This window comes from Syngnathus acus, chromosome 21 (genome assembly GCF_901709675.1).
Source record: "Syngnathus acus chromosome 21, fSynAcu1.2, whole genome shotgun sequence".
NCBI lineage: Eukaryota > Metazoa > Chordata > Actinopteri > Syngnathiformes > Syngnathidae > Syngnathus > Syngnathus acus.
The window spans coordinates 10,422,697-10,439,125 of NC_051105.1; the positions used below are offsets into that span (position 1 = coordinate 10,422,697).

Consider the following 16,429-nt stretch of genomic DNA (forward strand, 5'->3'; position numbering starts at 1 on the left):
TGTAGAATTCGTCAAATGATATTTTAATAATTGAAAGATGGAACAATACAAGAGAATCTGAGCATTGTGGCTAGTTTTGTCATATTTATGAGAGCCCTTTTAACATGGTCATAGTGCAACAAATTTAACATCTACAATATATAAGAAAAATATGACATCTATCACATATGAACGAAAATATAGCATCATTGACTATTGGAAAAAGAATGTACATTCATCGTAAACTGGAGACAGTTGCAGTTTATATTGAAATTCAGTTGACCTGATCATCAAGTTTATTATTTCTCCTTCGGATCTCCCCAAAGCCTTCACCCTCTGCTTCTTCTGAGAGTTGAGACAGGGTTGGACCCACTTTTATGCTATCCTCACCGCCCTCGTTGGAATGCAGACTATGCTCACTGGGCCGCTTCCAAGAACTTCGAGTGGCAATCCAAAGGATTAGTGCTCCGAAAATCACCAGAAAGAGCCCCAAAATGTTCACAAAAACCGCTTCTGGGGGCGAATCTTTGTACTTGGGGTTACTCCTAGGAAGAGATAAGTAAAACAAAGTTACATTTACTGTTTCGTGAAGCTTAGTGAAGCTGTTTTCTGTACTTACAGGCCAAATATGAGTTTCTCAGTGATGCCCATGAGTGCCACAGCGATGACGGAGGTGAAGAGGAACAGGCCACAGTAGACATGAACGGGCATAAAGGCTGCTCTCCAGGATATGGGCGTAAATGGAATCAAATACAGGCCAACCCCTAAGACGAGCTGCATAAAGATATATTCGCATTTTAATTGTATAAAGAAAGAACAGGAAAAAAAGAATGCATTCACCTGTAGACCGTAGAGTATGATAGCTCCCAGGCCCACCCAGCTGTGCAGACTGTACATGTTGGGGATTTTAGAGGTGTTGTGAAAGTCGAAAACCGCCACTGTTGCAACTACAGCAAAAACGAAGGCCACCAGGTTCAAGCTTGCGTGGATAAACTTCATGGTGAGTTTGCTGCACTTCCAGCTCCATGGTAGTCTGTACACGATGATGGCTGGAAGAGAGAAAGTCATTTGAGGTGTTTCATGTTGTGAGAGAAAAAAAGAATTGTCCATTTGACTTGCAAATTATTCTGCTTACTTATAGAGGCTCATATGATATAAAAATGGGTGAAATACTCAAAATGTTCATTTACTAAAGTTCATGTGTACATGACGTACAAATATTGACGAAAGGAAGAACTTATTTTCACAAGATCTTTTATTTCTGTGTGTTAAAGCAAAGCAAAGTTAGACAAAAACTGGAAAATCTTGTTTGGGTTGAGTAGAAACCAAATCTCACAATGTCTATTGTTTCACATCCTTCTGAAAGACTCAAGTGCGTGTCAAAGTAATTCTAGTATATTGCGCGGTTCCTCCACAAACGAGTTTGGAAACATTGCACCGCTGCACATGTGTTCTTGAACGGCGTGCTAGAAACGGCCACGCCTCCTTCCTTCCACGCACTTCTGCAATTGTGTAATAATACCAAATCGTCCGAATTTCTTTGGCCGGAGAACTAAGAATGGAAAGCACAACTCACCCAGACCCTGCAGGATGATAAACCCGCAGATGTTTAACACCGGATGCCAGTTAAACTCTGCTTGTCTTCCGTCCCAGGCCAAACCATTTTGAAAGTGAAGAACCCAACGTAACACGAAGATGATGGCGAGAACAGCGACCAAACCGGCAGACGACAAGGTGACCAAAAATTGTTTGTAATTCTCCATGTTGGTCTCGTTTGGTCTCTCCGGAGATCGGGATGACGAAGAGGATGATGAAGAGTTGCAGGCTGTTGTGGACAGACTTGAGTGTGAGTCACGTCGCGGGTGGCTGACAAAGATCCTCGGAGGAGGGGCGTTTTCTCATTGCAGCTTACAAAACTCACCATTATTTACTTTGCCACTTATGACACAAATTTTATAACCCCCCCCAAAAAAAACCTGAAGCATAAATATTACGAAATTATTCCTTTTTTAAAACAAAGTACACGTTGGCTCAATCAATAGACCCATCTATCTACTAAAAACCAGCATAAAAAATAATGACGGTAAAATAAGTTTGAACGACTGATCAAAATAACATCTTCAAATATTTTAGTAACAGTATGACAATGTTTTATTTCAATAAAAACATACAAATGAATCCAGTGTACTGTACAAAGTAACAGATTGGAACAATGTAAAACAGGCCAAATTCTACTTTGGAAAAGATCTGGTGTCAGTCTTGAGCTTGTAAAGGTAACAGCCAACGTCGCTGTTCCGATGTACAATATGAGCAATCGTGTCCTTGTCGAAGATCAGATCATGTCGGAAAGTCTGAAAGCAAAAATGAAAGTTCACGTCGTTGCATGCTCACGTGCGGATGGATACTCACCTCATCCCAAGGTTCCAGCAGCTCGACAGTTTTCAGTAACTGTCCGCTGTGGTTGTCGTGCAGTTGGATCCGAACGTGTCCCTCCCTCTCTTGGCTGCTGCTGGTGACCACCACTGCCAAAAGGTCCAGCTCGTCCTCATATATTACCGTCCGGAAAGTCTGAAAGAAACATTTGTGCAATCAAATAATAATGGCAAGTCTCGCTCTGAAGAGAGTCTGGAGCTCAAAGTCTTTTCGTACCTCGTAAAAACAGTCATCATCAAGCTGCTGGAATCGTCTCTTCACTGTGCGGCCTGAAGAGGTGACTGTGACTTGCGAGGAAGGCTGCAGGATTTTTTTTTTTAAATTATATAGGAGCATAAATAACTCTTAAAACATTCATTTCAACCAAAGCAAAGCACTTACAATCTCGTTCCGCTGCGTCACTATTGAGAAATCTTCTATTACCTTTGACGGCAATTCGCTGTTGCGCTCACCGAGGATTTTCAGAACGCTGGCAGGAGGGGAAAAAATGAAAACGTATTCATTTATGTATGCATACTGTATATTGAAGTATTTCTATGTCCTACTCACTTTATGGTGCTGGGCCCCATGTGAATGATTCTTCCTGATTCATCAGGATGGAAGAAAATCACATCGCTCTCTAGAGCGCAACAGTCCATATTCTGTATTCCGTTAATGGCCTAATTGATTTTAAAAAGGGAGGGGGGGAGTCTGTTAGCTTGGGAATATTATGATGCGTACAATGCAGCTCAGGGAGGAGGCTATCAAGAAGGTATGTAAACAACTGGCACTTCCCCCTACTTAATCTGTCTGACACTTCCCTTCAGGTGCTGAGCATTGCTTGAGTACATTTGAGTTCCTAGAAACAATATTTATTCATATGTGGTGTTAAAAGTTGAGTTTTTGATACCAGAGTGCTGTCTTTGAGTGAGCGGAAGTGGTGAGTCCCTTGGTGATATTTTTTTGGTGGTGTGTGAATGTAATGCCAAGGAAAGCCTCCAAATTGAACACCATTGCTGGAGCAAGACACCTCAAAGAGCACCGGAGGGCAATCTGTGTCATTAAAAAAAAAAAAAAAGTTCTACTTCTTGGCCAAGAGTCTTCGCCAAATCTTTATTTCAGAGGATTAAACGTACCTGTAATGTGGATATTTGTCGGAATGCCGAATGGAACGTCTCCCACTGTTTTGCCATTGAGGAGTGAACTTGGCTTTCCGAGCGTTATTTTTTCCACCAGGTACTACACACAAAAAGAAAACCACTTACTAGTTGCTGTTAACAATCTCAAAATAGTTTCCTCCAAAATATACAGTATATTATGGCTATTCCAATTTTTTTTTTAAATTCTGGTCAATCATCACCAGGCATATTATTTGAAGAATTAATAGAACATACACACCTTTTTCAGAATGTGCTCAAAGCTAAACAGCTTCAATGCTTTTTTGCTGTAGGACACAGCCAGGACACCCTGAGATAAATCGACATCAGTTATGCCGTTCCCGAATACCTGCAGAAAATGAAACAGGGCACTAAATACTGCACCCTTGCAATATTCACAGCATGTTACAAGACCAAGTATGCTGTGCTAGCGTGCAAACCTGCTTGTTGATTTCCATCATGGCCACAATTTGTAAGGGGAAAATTTGGAATATGGCCAAATGCATCACAGCATTCTGGGCGGTACCAGCCTGATAAGAAATGAAGGAATTATTGCAGTGAATCACCCGTAGGACTGGACTTTTATTTTGAAAACATACAATCTATTTATGGAATTCTAACCAAATGACAAAATAGTTTTTACCTGCTGCTGTAGGGATGTGCTTTTGTTTAGAATTGATTTAACATAAAATATCTCTTGAGAAACATCCCAGTTTATGTACCTAAAGAAAAACAAGAACAGCAACATGAAGCCCGTATACTTTTTTTTTTTTTAAATAGCCTAAAACAAAAAGCTAATTAACCCGAATTTGTGTTTTGAAGAGAGGAAAACTCTCTCTAGCTCCTGTCCTGTTGAGTCTGCTAAGCGATACAACCAATTATTGGCTGTCAAGCACAAGAGGCTGGGCTTCTGATCGGAAGGAGACGCTAATGTGGTTTCCTGCCAACAAAACAGATTCAACATAAATGTGGAGATGAAGTGACAATAAAGTTTAGTTTTGGGCATCGACTTACAAGTGGGCTTTGGCACAGCAAGGTATCTTGAAACTTTTCCTTTTTAGAACGCTTTGGCAACTCGTAGAGAGCGTGAGGCTTGGAATGAACACTGTTAGAAAAGTGCTGTTGTCAGTTGACAATAAATAATCTCAGCAATGCTAATAAAATGATTAAATGCAAACTAAATATTGAAAAGATTTGTACTCACCAGCTAAAACACTCGAGGTAGTTTTCCAGGTAAATTTTACCATTTTCATACAATATTGCGGATTTGGAGGTATTGCCCCACGCTACACAGAAATTCCTATTATCCTGTATTATGGCAACAGATAAAAAAAAAATTAACATGAAAGGAAAATACAGCAGCAATGAAGTGCTATTGTATTTTGTTTTGCATTACCCCCAAAAGGATGGCTCTCAGGACCTTTGTATTGAGCCTTGTTAGTGTCCCACCATCTCCGATACCTCGTTCTCTCCAGCTCAGCACCTCAGCAGCATTTACTTTTTGTTTTTTTCTCCAGTAAAGCGCCATCATCTAGTAGCATTTCTTCCAACCTTTCAAGAGAGTATCTGCAAGAAAAGTGTTTTCAGCATCTTATACATGCAGAATGACTGAATGAGTTAAGAATAAGTCAATAATAACAAATAACATGACTTATGATTAAAAATACCTGATGTGTTATAAATAACGAATGTGGCATTTTAAAAGGTAAACAAAAAATGTAAACCACTTCTCATTGGCACTGATGTATTACGTCACAATCCAGCGACACACAAACGAGATCATGTACGCATGCGCAAAAGCAGGTGCCTGCTACTCCACATGACAGCCAAATCGGGTGATTATGGTATTTTTTTTCTCACTTTAATAACTTTGAACCGACTGTGTTCAGAAGATCTTGGGTCTGAGAACACTTTTTGTATCGTAAACACGACTACATTCAATTAGCGACCTTAGCTTAAGTTAAGAGGCATCATAGCAGACTGAATGGGGTTGATCGGGTTGAAAGGCTTTCGATCCAGTTTATCGGCAAGAACAAAACGGTAAAGGTACATTTAATGACACAATGTTTTACCGTAGTATCCTTGGATGAATGTTTAGTTTACTTGTGCCTCCTTGGTCTTGTTTTGGTAGCTGGTCTGCTTCTTTCCACGATATACGTCGACTCAACAACGTTAAGACTCACTGCTGACACCACCTGGTAGGAAGTGTAACAGCATAAATAAAGAACGAAATCATCGTACAAACTTGCTCAAATATCTGTTAACTAAAATATTCTTGTTTCTTTTTTCTTCAGAATAAATGCACCACTTTCGGAGCCTCGATTTAGCCACACTGGAGAGAGTCATCAGCAGAGTGTCTACACGTTTGAAGAGCACAATAGGAAGACCCTCAGCTCCACTGGGGTCAAGAATTTTGAACAACCCTGATGACATCTTTAAGCACAATATGTGGTCAGTAATGACAGAAATATGAATGAAGTCCACCCTTTAAATACTTTTTTGTAAATCTAATGTGTGCAATGTGTCTTGTTTCCTTTATATGTTTACAGTAGTTGTGTAATTCTTACTGTTTAGGGATCATGTGGAGTGGACAGAGGCGGACAAACATAATGCACAACTAAAAGCTGCTGAAAACTCCAAGGTGCACATTCCATTAGGGGAACAAGGCAAGATTTGTGTTTAATATCAAATTTCAAAGCTATCAGCCTTGAAATTAGAAAAAAAGTGACCTTATTCTTAAATGTCACAGGCAAATTCGATACAGAAGCTCACCACTACTGGGATAAGTTTTACGAGCTCCACGAGGGTAAATTCTTCAAAGATCGCAAGTGGCTGCTTTTGGAATTCCCAGAACTTCTTCCATCTGATTCCAAAAGCCAAGAGAGGGGCTTTGAAGTAGAGATGGAGGCTGAACACCATCAACGCCACAGCCGTACACACTTTGACTGTACTTCAGATCATCAAAAAAATGAAGAAGCCATGGGACTTACTTACCCTGGACAACACACCTCTTTCAGGATATTGGAGGTTTTTGCAGAATACTATTTTGTGAATGATGATAAATATAAATAATAAAAAGGTTAATTTTGATCAAAAGTGTAGTTATGCAGCTAAACTGTATATCTTTACAGGTTGGATGTGGGGTTGGCAACAGCGTATTCCCAATTCTTAATCATGTCAAGTAAGTGTCCTGTAATTCATATTTGATATCTTCTGAGTATATTAACATTAAGTTTGAATTTTGTTCACAGGGAAAACAGTGCATTTTTATACTGTTGTGATTTCTCCCCATGTGCTATTCAGCTGTTGAAGGTAACAAGTCTGATGCATTTTCATGCTCTAGTAAAAAAAACCTTGCGAAGGAGAACACTGAATAAAACGAATTCTTTTGTGCCCCTCTCATAGAGTCATCCCGACTACGACCACTCTGTGTGCCACGCTTTTGTGCATGATATTTGTAAGGATGAAGGTTCTCTTCCCTTTCCTCCACAGAGTCTGGATGTTATTCTTGCGGTTTTTGTGCTCTCCTCCATTCACCCAGACAGGTGGGTGAAGTCTACTGCAAAAACGCAGTAGAAGCTATTGGAGTATGGTGTTAGCATAAATATAGCAGACTTAAAAGCCCACTTCTGGTCAGTAAATGAGATCTCATCAACAGGATGCAAGGAGTCGTTAACAGGTTATCCTCCTACCTGAAATTTGGAGGGATTTTCCTTTTTCGGGATTATGGACGATATGATTTGTCACAACTCAGGTTTAAGAAGGGTGAGTCATGGATTTGTTGGACACATACGACCGTGTTCTTTATATAATGGCTTGCGTGGACGTAGTCTATTAATAGGTGTCGTATTTTTGCTATCAGGTCGGTGCTTGTCAGACAATTTCTACACGCGAGGAGATGGTACTTGTGTTTATTTTTTTACAAAAGGTAAGAAACGACAATGATATGCTTACTTAATCGGTCCTTGTTCACGTTAATGAACGACAGCCCCGTTTGACTGTCTTTAATGTTCACAGATGAAGTTAATGCTTTATTTACCAACGCTGGATTGGAGGAAGTTCAGAATCTGGAGGATCGACGAATTCAAGTTAACAGAGGGAAAAAAGTTTCAATGCACCGGGTGTGGATGCAGAGCAAATACAGGAAATTACATCCAAGTTCACCCTGTTAACACCCTGTCATGCACATTCTTTTAGTGTCATTTAGAGCGCTTCTTTAGTTTTATACTTTGGACTTGAGCAACTGTGATGTCATTTTCAGTCGCCATCAAGTGTCAAAATGGCCGCCCCCTGAGATGGATTAAAAACAGGTATTTTATGCTCGGGAATCATTTGGTGATCTAACACCCCATTTCAACCCCTTACACTGAGTGGCAAGCAGGGAAGAAATGGGTCCCATTTTTATAGTCTTTGGTATGAGCCGGCCTTGGTTTAAACCCACAACCTTCCAGTCTCAGGGCGGACACTCTACCCCAAGGCCACTGAGCTGGTAATCGTTGTCTTCCACTATGGTTTTGTATGAAGTTGTGTTTTGGTTTTCTTTACAGTTATGGTATCGGGGTACTTGTAAAAATTGTATAGACAAATGATATAATTGATAGTTATGGTGTAGAGTTGGAGGGACACAAAAAATTCCTTCTTGGGAGGTGTAACAGAAAGAAATTGAGAAGCACTGATAAAAATATGTGTTTTGTTGTTCGTATGTGTTTATACCAAATAGCACAAATCGTGTATTTTGCCATGAAAAACTGTATTTTAATATTTCGAGGTGGTGAATGTTTCGTTTATTTGTTGTTGATACGAAACAAAAACCGAACTTGATTTTTTTTTTTTTTGCACACGCTGCGTGACGTCGTCTTCCACTTGAAGACCGAGGAGGAAGCCCACGACAAGACATACTAGTACACACACTTAACACACCACACGTACTGAGGCATCAAGAGGTTTTGTTCTCCACTAACTTTTTTTAATCACCACCTTTCTACGGTGGCAAATTCCACCGCCGGCGGGTGAGGCGATGTACCGGGCTCGGGGCGTCAACTCCACGGGAGAAAAGTAGCTTGATGAGTGTCCAAAGTAGTGGAAGTTTGGAGGGGCCGCCATCTTTGGTCCCAGCTCTCCACGTCCTCAACACTGACCGTGTTTTCAGGAACATACCACGGCGCTGCTGAAGGCCCTTGAAGGTATTTTGGAACATTATTGGGAAGATTAATACCTGCGTTACCCCCCTGCGTGTTGTTTTTTGTGCGAGGCAGAACGGGAAGGGAATTGAAGCGAGACGACGGACGCTTAGTCGTGAATGTTAGCAGAATGTCGGCTCCAAAGTCCATTGAGGCTTTTTGGGCTACTAGCTAGCAACATCAAAGCATCGTCTTTTCCACAGCTCCGGATTTTCATTATCTTTCAAAAAATTGCACGGATATGGTGGACAAGTATTTATAAGTAGGAAAGGTCGCGATTGTTTTGGATGCACGCAGCCATGTTAAGCGTGCACCTTTTGCACGAGATGTTCAAGTAAACGATGAAGGTAAAAGGGGGAAACAACGGTGGGGACAAAGCAAATGTCTGCTGATGGTTACCGATGTCTCTATCAGTAGTTGGCATGCTTGCATGTAGGTGGACATCCACCATTGTGTGGCGATTGTCGTGTCACAACGTGACGTCTTATTTGCACCAAGCTGCAATATGCTGCTAATGCTTGAGATGAAAAATGACTTCGGCCTAACATGACTTTTATCAAAGCAGCCAAGAGTAACTTGCTAAATCGGATGTCACTGCTACAAAGCCATTAATTGACACCATTTTAAGTTTGAAGTCAACACGTTTGGCCTCTGCATCCTGCTTCTCTTGGACCCCTCTTGTCTTTTCCTGTAAATGTTGACACAAATGGGGGAGCTTCTCAATGCGATTACAGTGTTGAAAGACAAAGTAATACCTAGTTGTCAAAGTTGTATCATAGTTACATGTCCAATGCAATGAACTTGCTGGAAGTGGGCCATTAATTAATGCCAGAGCTTTTTAGGACTTTCTCAAGTGTCTCTGCCATAAACAGGTGGTCAATCTGCTGAGCAGCATGGCGTTAAAATGACATTCACAGGCATGGCTCTAAGGGTTCAACCACTTGTTCCAGCAGGGGCTTTAAAATAGATAATTCTCGTCCACAGAGGCCTTCAGAACAAACCTTTATAAAAACACATAGCTATTTGTATTAATGTGTCGGAAACTTACTGGGTCAAAAGGCAACGGGGTTTTATTCCTGTCACAGTTTTCCTTTAGAGCAGGGGTCTTCAACCCTGGTTCTCGGGGTCTGGTGTGCTGCATATTTTATGTCTATATCATTATCTAGCTTTGAATCAGTGTGTTGCACCAGGGAGACATTTCAAAGATGCAGGACGCTGACCTGGATGGAAGAATGAAGACCCCCGTTTTGGAGAACGTTTAAAAAATGGCATTGTTATGTTTGCCGTATAAACAGTCGTTTAAACTGTAAAGATAATCACCTTCATGAGAAAAGCCAAGCACTTTTATTGACTTTAGCAGCAGCAATCACCGGTGGTATCAGTTGTAAATTATTGCAACAGCTGCAGTAGCCAGCAAAAAGTAATGAGTCAGTCAAGTTGTTTAGAAATCTTCGTAGCAGTCAATATGCACCCTCCCTCCTTTGTACAAATTATTTTCGACTCTTTCCATTGTCTCACTGAAAAAGCAACAGAGATAGGGTGGCTTGGTCCTTACTTGTTTTTTTATCTAAACCGTAATCGTATTGGTTGTAACATTTATCAACCTCGATCGCATTGTCCCTTCCCCAAATTTGTTGGTTCCCCACCCTTCTAATTGTTTTAGTTTGTTGACATTGTGGTACACTGCTGCAGGAAAAAATCTGGAAAGCAGCAATCATACATTTGTTTTAATACTGTAGTATGTGGATGTTGGAATCGGTTAGTACGCTATCCTTTTCTGTCTTCCTATTATTTGTTTTTATATTTTCTCTGCTTGCAAAGCCACTGACTGTCCAGCCTCATGCGCAGATACAAAATGGTCGCATCATTATCGTGCAGGTTCACTGAGGCTGCAGAGATGCTGGTGCCCTGGGAGCTTGTGCAATAACAATTAATTATTCAATCCTTGACTTACTGTCAAAATAGTGGGCCTGGTCCTCACGTGACATTTGTGCTTAGCAATGTGATTCGGTTCAAATATGACCAAAAGGCATACTTGATGATGCGCAAGCATGATTCTGGCTTTTATTCCATCCCTGCGGTCGTCTGCTCTTGTGTGTCCTCTAGGGCTCCAATTGAACGATATTCTCTGGTGGTAACCCAGATGTGCTGTGAATTGTCGCTAATGTTTGCAGGCGCCATGGAGGAGCTGCACAGCCTGGACCCCCGCAGACAGGAGCTGCTGGAGGCTCGTTTCATGGGCGGGGTCAGCGGCAGCACCGGCGGCAGCACTGGGAGCACAAGTGGAGGAGCCAAAGTGAGCCCTCGATTTATGGAATCAGACAATCGGCATCATTTGTTCTGGTGTGTGATCTGACTTTTCATTCTAGGGTTTGACCACGAATGAATGTTCAAACCATAGTTTTGGAAGCTTGGGATCTTCAAGTGACAAAGAATCAGAGGTATATTTTTCGCGTTTTATTTACTGAATTCTGGTGGTATCATTCCACCTCAGTTACGACAAAAGGATGCCAGGCCAGATAATTGACCTGTGTCCCGTCCCTTACGATTCTGTGTTTTTTTTTTGGGTCTAATATTTTTCTGTTTATTTTCAGAGCTCAGATGTGAAAAGAGGCGGTTCACCAGCTTACTCGGTGAGTTTTGGGTCAACTGATATATAATCTTAATTGCTGAACTGAATGTCAATTTTTTATGAAGTCAAATCATGCCGAAGCTGCTTCCATGTGTCGCGTTTCCAAGTGAGTTTGTGTCATATTTTTCTTTCCCAAATGAAATCTTATCTCTCTATTCAGACTCCAGAGAAGAAGCAGTCTGAAACACCCAGAGGCAGAAAAAGAAAACCTGATGTTCAGTCAGAGAGTAGCCAAGGCAAGGATCATTTTATTACTCTCTTGTATATGTAAAAATAAATACAGCTAATATCACTTTAAATTATTTCTTCGCTCCACAGGAAAGACAACTGCGCGGGGCCCCAAAATAAGTGATTATTTCGATGTAAGTTTTCCATCTTTGTTGTAACAAACCCCTGAAGGAATTGCTCCCGATTTTATTTCTTGATGCTTCAAAAGGAAAAAAATCACATCGGTGAAACAAAAAGATCTGTTACTCCGATGGCATTTTTTTTCTTTTTTTTTTTTTTTTAGTCTGTCCTATTTTTTTTCCCTTGAAGTTCCAGGCAGGGAATGGCTCCAGCCCAGTGAGAGGCCTCCCGCCAGCGATTCGTTCGCCTCAGAATTCTCACTCGCACTCCGCTCAGGGCACCGCTGTAAGTTTGGTCCAAAATATCCACCCACACTCTGCTTCATTGGGAGTTTGTTTTTCTCAACACAAACGCTATCTCGTTAGTTCCAGGGTAGACAAAATAGCTCCTCACCTCCCAGTCTGTTCTTTGGTGAGCACATGGCACATCCAAAACAACTGGCGACGAAATTTGTTCAGGTGAGGGACTCTTTTTGGGTCGTCTCGCCACTTCGGAGTTCTTTTTAAGCCACTTTTGTCTAATCCTTTCCACATTTTCGTTCCTTTGCCAACCAGACTGATCTCACAGTGTTGAAGCTGGCTGCCCTTGAAAGCACGAAGAATCTCGACCTTGAGAAGAAGGAGGGGAGAATAGATGATTTGTTACGGGTATGTTTTGCAATTTTGGCCAAAGACCTTTACACGCTCTGCTAAAAAGAAACTGAATGGCAAAACTGATTTGTTTGGGTAATGACTGAATTGTTTCCTTTTTATAGGCCAACTGTGATCTCAGGAGACAGATAGACGAACAACAAAAGTTACTTGAAAAATACAAGGAACGCTTGAATAAATGCATCACCATGAGCAAGAAACTACTTATAGAAAAGGTACATCGCAACGTCCATGTTTTTTTTTATGCAGGGCTAATTGCTAACCTCTCTTTGTTCTGGCTCAACAGAGCAATCAAGAGAAGCAGGCCTGTCGAGAGAAAAGCATGCAGGATCGGCTGCGTTTGGGCCATTTCACCACGGTGAGACACGGCGCATCGTTCACCGAGCAGTGGACGGACGGCTACGCCTTCCAGAACCTCGTCAAGTGAGAGACTATTCACACATTGCACGTCCCCCCTTCATCATTTATTTTTCATTTGCTCCAAGTATTTGCTCAAACCGCTTGGCTTGTTTTAAAAATGTTTGGCATTTAACAAAACCCCATTGGCCTTTTCAGACAGCAGGAGTCGATAAATCAACAAAGGGAGGACATCGAGAGGCAGAGGAAACTACTGGCCAAGAGGAAACCGCCTTTGTCCAACAACTCACAAGCACCCGCCACTAACTCTGAGCCAAAGCAACGCAAAACCAAGACAGTGAATGGAGCCGAAAGTGACCCTTTCCTCAAACCTAGCCTACCTCAGCTGTAAGTAGGACTGTTTATGGTCTCTTGTGGCCATTTCACAATCAGCAACTACAAAATAGAAATGTTCCATTAATTTATTTGTAATTTCAATGCTATACTAGGATATAAAGTTTTTTTTGTTTAAAATTATGTGACGTAAGCACTAGTGGTATCTCGGTAACTATTCGAGTTGAGTATCTGGTTATCTGTCTGGGGAAAAAAAAATGGCATCAAACGTCCCTAATAGAAAAATAGTTTTATTTTATGTGTAGCTGAAATCTGTGAACTATTCTTCAAAATGATGAAGTAGAAAATAAATAACTAAAATTCTATGACTATTTCAGTTGTAGAAATGACTACAAGCTGACCTCAACCCCACCTTTAAAAGGAATTATACCATAGCTGAGTGAAATTGTATTAAAAAAAAATTCTCCCTTGTTTGTATTTCAAAAGGCTAACGCTGGCTGAGTACCATGAACAGGAGGAAATCTTCAAGCTGCGACTTGGTCACATTAAGAAGGTTTGTCAATCAGTCTGTAAGAACGATATAATAGTTGATCACAGCATCGGAGAGGTTTCTAATATTTTTGACAACTTGAATCTTTTCTAGGAGGAAGCCGAGATCCAGGCGGAGCTGGAGCGTCTGGAGAGGGTTCGCAACCTTCACATTCGGGAATTGAAGAGATTAAATAATGAGGACAGCTCACAGTGAGTGACAATCAATCTCTTTGCTTTGCCACCACGGAACTTGCCGTTCATACATGGCCCGGATTTGCGGAACCAACACTAAAACCAGCACAATTTATGGACCAGATCGAGCTGGCAGTATAAAACCCAATGTAAACTCAGTGTAGGAAAATGACTTGGCAGTGTGGGTGGAAATAAAATCTATCGTAGATGCCACATTGATCTCACACTGACGTCGCAAAGGTTCCGAATTTGTCACTCCATGTTTGCTTTTATTCCATCTGCAGATTTAAAGGTCACCCAACGTTGAATGAACGATACCTGCTCTTGCACCTTCTCGGGCGAGGGGGATTCAGTGAAGTTTACAAGGCAAGTCATTCAAATTGATGGATGGAAATTCTGTTTGTGACGCAAAACAAAAAATATAATTGCAGCTTCTCCTGTGTCACGCAGGCTTTTGACTTGATCGAACAACGATACGCCGCTGTAAAAATCCACCAACTCAACAAAAACTGGAGGGATGAGAAAAAGGAGAACTACCACAAGTGTGTAGGCTCTTACTGAAATTCACATCACTGTCACTTTGAAATATTTAAGCGCCGGTTTCCTCTCCGCAGGCACGCGTGTCGAGAGTACAGAATACACAAGGAGCTGGACCATCCCAGAATCGTGAAACTTTATGACTACTTCTCACTGGACACAGACACGTTAGTTGCCTCGTGAATTCCGAAGCGGGCTCAGGCTTGCGGTCGGACTTGACCTTTTACGCCGCCGTCTCGTCTGACAGGTTTTGCACTGTTATGGAGTACTGCGACGGCAACGACTTGGATTTCTACTTGAAGCAGCACAAGCTCATGTCGGAGAAGGAGGCTCGCTCCATTGTCATGCAGATAGTCAACGCGCTGAAATATCTGAATGACATCAAACCACCCATCATCCATTACGACCTTAAGCCAGGTTAATGTTCTCTTTTGACCTGGGAGCACCTATTCTGTTTGTCAGATGACGTCATCACAATTATCATAGCTGATATTGTCGCTCTTCTTGTGTCTGAAGGTAACATCTTGTTAGTGGACGGGACGGCCTGTGGCGAAATTAAAATCACCGATTTTGGTTTGTCCAAAATTATGGATGATGACAACTACGGTGTGGATGGGATGGACCTGACATCCCAGGGTGCTGGGACATACTGGTGAGAAGACAAGGAACATATTAGAAAGCATCTTCAGGTGCTAAATCGGTTGTGGTTGATTCTCGTGTTAGGTACTTGCCTCCTGAATGTTTTGTGGTTGGTAAAGAGCCTCCAAAGATCTCCAACAAGGTGGATGTGTGGTCTGTGGGCGTCATCTTTTTCCAGTGTCTGTATGGAAGGAAGGTGAGGAGCAAAATAGTTGATTGCTCTTTTTTTAATGTCAGCCGACGGCTAAAAATTGTTCCCGGTTTTCAGCCGTTTGGCCACAATCAGTCACAGCAGGACATCCTTCAGGAGAACACCATACTCAAAGCTACCGACGTCCAGTTCCCCGTCAAGCCTGTTTCCAGTAATGAAGCTAAGGTTTGTTTTGTGCCTCATCAAATTGTCTTCAAGTTGAAATATTTGAAGCTTTTTTTTTTTTTTTTTCTTTCTTTTTTTTTTTATAAACTAAAATGTGCCTCTTTTTCAGGCCTTTATACGGCGCTGCCTGGCGTACAGGAAGGAGGACCGGATCGGCGTTCACCAGATGGGGAGTGACCCCTACCTGCTCCCGCACATACGGAGGTCCAGCTCCTCCGGGAATCTTCAGATGAATGCAGCTGGCTCAGGACCGGCCCCTTCCGGCATCATCTCATACTGACAGCCCGATACTGTGACGCAGCCTGACCAAGCGCACGGCGAGCCTACCCGAGGCCAGCGAGCGAGGAGCGGGGTGACCGCACTTCACCTGCTGGGCCTCCAATGGCTTGATTAAAGGATGGATGGAAGGACAGGAAAGGAATGTTTGTTTTATTTTTTTTTTAGAGTAAAGGACACGTGCTTATTCGCCGCTTTAAGGAGATGACAAAAGCACTGAAACAGACTCCATACCTTGAAGAAAATGTGAGTGGACGCTGTTGAAATGTCTCAAATGGAGAGAGCGTGAGAGCGGGCACCCCGCTGTTGAGCGTTAACTGTCACGCCAGTGCCAGGATAAAATGTTTGAGCTGCTCAAAATGAATATACTTTATGGAGGACAGTTGCCAAGTAGGTTTACCGTTGATTTGGTTTCAGGTTCCGTTCCCATTCGTTTAGGCTTTAATTTGACTTTGTTAGCTATGAGAATGTAACGCGTAGCATACGAGGGACATCTAGTTTCATGTAGGCCGGGGAGCTTTCAGTACTTCCGCTTCATGCACAAAGTAACCAAATGTAGACTTGTGGCATAAAATCCTATGCAGGAATAATAGTACAGATAACTTGGAAGAGTCTATTCTGTACAGTTTGTCTTTGAATTTCCAATTGCAGCAGTAACATGTACAAAGCGTTAAAATGTCCACTCCAAAGGGCTTTTTGGGTGGATTAATTTTGCTGCTTTTGTTGCTCTTATTTTTTCAAGGGCTGTATATGTTACTTCGGGTACATATAGTTCCACTCAGAGTGAATAATAAATGAAAGGAATTGTTTCCCCCCCAAAGTGAACAATG

At 41.8% G+C, this 16,429-nt stretch overlaps 4 protein-coding genes across 10 annotated transcripts; 2 read left to right on the forward strand and 2 right to left on the reverse strand.

Moving 5' to 3' along the window:
• Positions 1 to 10: 10 nt before the first annotated feature.
• Positions 11 to 1,865, reverse strand: LOC119115706 (cytochrome b reductase 1). Its single transcript, XM_037240525.1, has 4 exons — positions 1,556 to 1,865; positions 820 to 1,028; positions 599 to 753; positions 11 to 524 (listed from the first exon to the last, which is right to left on the reverse strand). The coding sequence occupies exons 1-4, from the start codon at positions 1,740 to 1,742 to the stop codon at positions 254 to 256; spliced, it is 822 nt and encodes a 273-aa protein (XP_037096420.1). The 5' UTR covers positions 1,743 to 1,865; the 3' UTR covers positions 11 to 253.
• On the forward strand, positions 1,476 to 8,312 carry mettl8 (methyltransferase like 8). 5 transcript variants are annotated; one of them, XM_037240484.1, is made up of 11 exons: positions 1,586 to 1,713; positions 5,680 to 5,746; positions 5,843 to 5,999; positions 6,123 to 6,214; positions 6,298 to 6,575; positions 6,680 to 6,729; positions 6,800 to 6,860; positions 6,954 to 7,093; positions 7,207 to 7,313; positions 7,411 to 7,476; positions 7,566 to 8,312. In XM_037240484.1, exons 3-11 carry the CDS (start codon positions 5,848 to 5,850, stop codon positions 7,718 to 7,720), a joined length of 1,101 nt encoding a protein of 366 aa, XP_037096379.1. In that variant the 5' UTR covers positions 1,586 to 1,713; positions 5,680 to 5,746; positions 5,843 to 5,847; the 3' UTR covers positions 7,721 to 8,312. The 5 variants fall into 5 exon arrangements, with proteins under 5 accessions (XP_037096380.1, XP_037096379.1, XP_037096382.1 ...); XM_037240483.1 differs by lacking the exon at positions 1,586 to 1,713 and adding an exon at positions 5,514 to 5,588; XM_037240485.1 differs by lacking the exon at positions 5,680 to 5,746 and having other exon boundaries at positions 1,476 to 1,713.
• dcaf17 (ddb1 and cul4 associated factor 17) lies at positions 2,107 to 5,726 on the reverse strand. Of its 3 annotated transcripts, none has more exons than XM_037240454.1 (15): positions 5,621 to 5,726; positions 4,945 to 5,114; positions 4,753 to 4,856; positions 4,563 to 4,653; positions 4,352 to 4,488; positions 4,192 to 4,270; positions 3,989 to 4,078; positions 3,790 to 3,897; positions 3,528 to 3,630; positions 3,302 to 3,444; positions 2,962 to 3,071; positions 2,794 to 2,881; positions 2,629 to 2,712; positions 2,389 to 2,547; positions 2,107 to 2,330 (listed from the first exon to the last, which is right to left on the reverse strand). In XM_037240454.1, the coding sequence occupies exons 2-15, from the start codon at positions 5,077 to 5,079 to the stop codon at positions 2,211 to 2,213; spliced, it is 1,551 nt and encodes a 516-aa protein (XP_037096349.1). In that variant the 5' UTR covers positions 5,080 to 5,114; positions 5,621 to 5,726; the 3' UTR covers positions 2,107 to 2,210. The 3 variants fall into 3 exon arrangements, with proteins under 3 accessions (XP_037096349.1, XP_037096352.1, XP_037096350.1); XM_037240457.1 differs by having other exon boundaries at positions 4,945 to 5,099; positions 5,621 to 5,685; XM_037240455.1 differs by lacking the exon at positions 5,621 to 5,726 and adding an exon at positions 5,216 to 5,290.
• A 97-nt stretch (positions 8,313 to 8,409) lies between the features above and the next one.
• tlk1a (tousled-like kinase 1a) lies at positions 8,410 to 16,424 on the forward strand. The gene is given in 24 exon segments (XM_037240425.1): positions 8,410 to 8,653; positions 8,655 to 8,687; positions 8,689 to 8,731; positions 10,903 to 11,024; positions 11,098 to 11,169; positions 11,323 to 11,361; positions 11,521 to 11,596; positions 11,679 to 11,722; positions 11,898 to 11,993; positions 12,074 to 12,166; positions 12,263 to 12,355; positions 12,463 to 12,573; positions 12,645 to 12,781; positions 12,914 to 13,102; positions 13,535 to 13,601; positions 13,692 to 13,789; positions 14,056 to 14,137; positions 14,222 to 14,313; positions 14,386 to 14,475; positions 14,556 to 14,725; positions 14,825 to 14,960; positions 15,032 to 15,143; positions 15,216 to 15,323; positions 15,433 to 16,424. Coding segments are annotated over 24 exon segments (2,316 nt in total). The 5' UTR covers positions 8,410 to 8,611; the 3' UTR covers positions 15,604 to 16,424.
• The last annotated feature ends 5 nt before the right edge of the window (positions 16,425 to 16,429 follow it).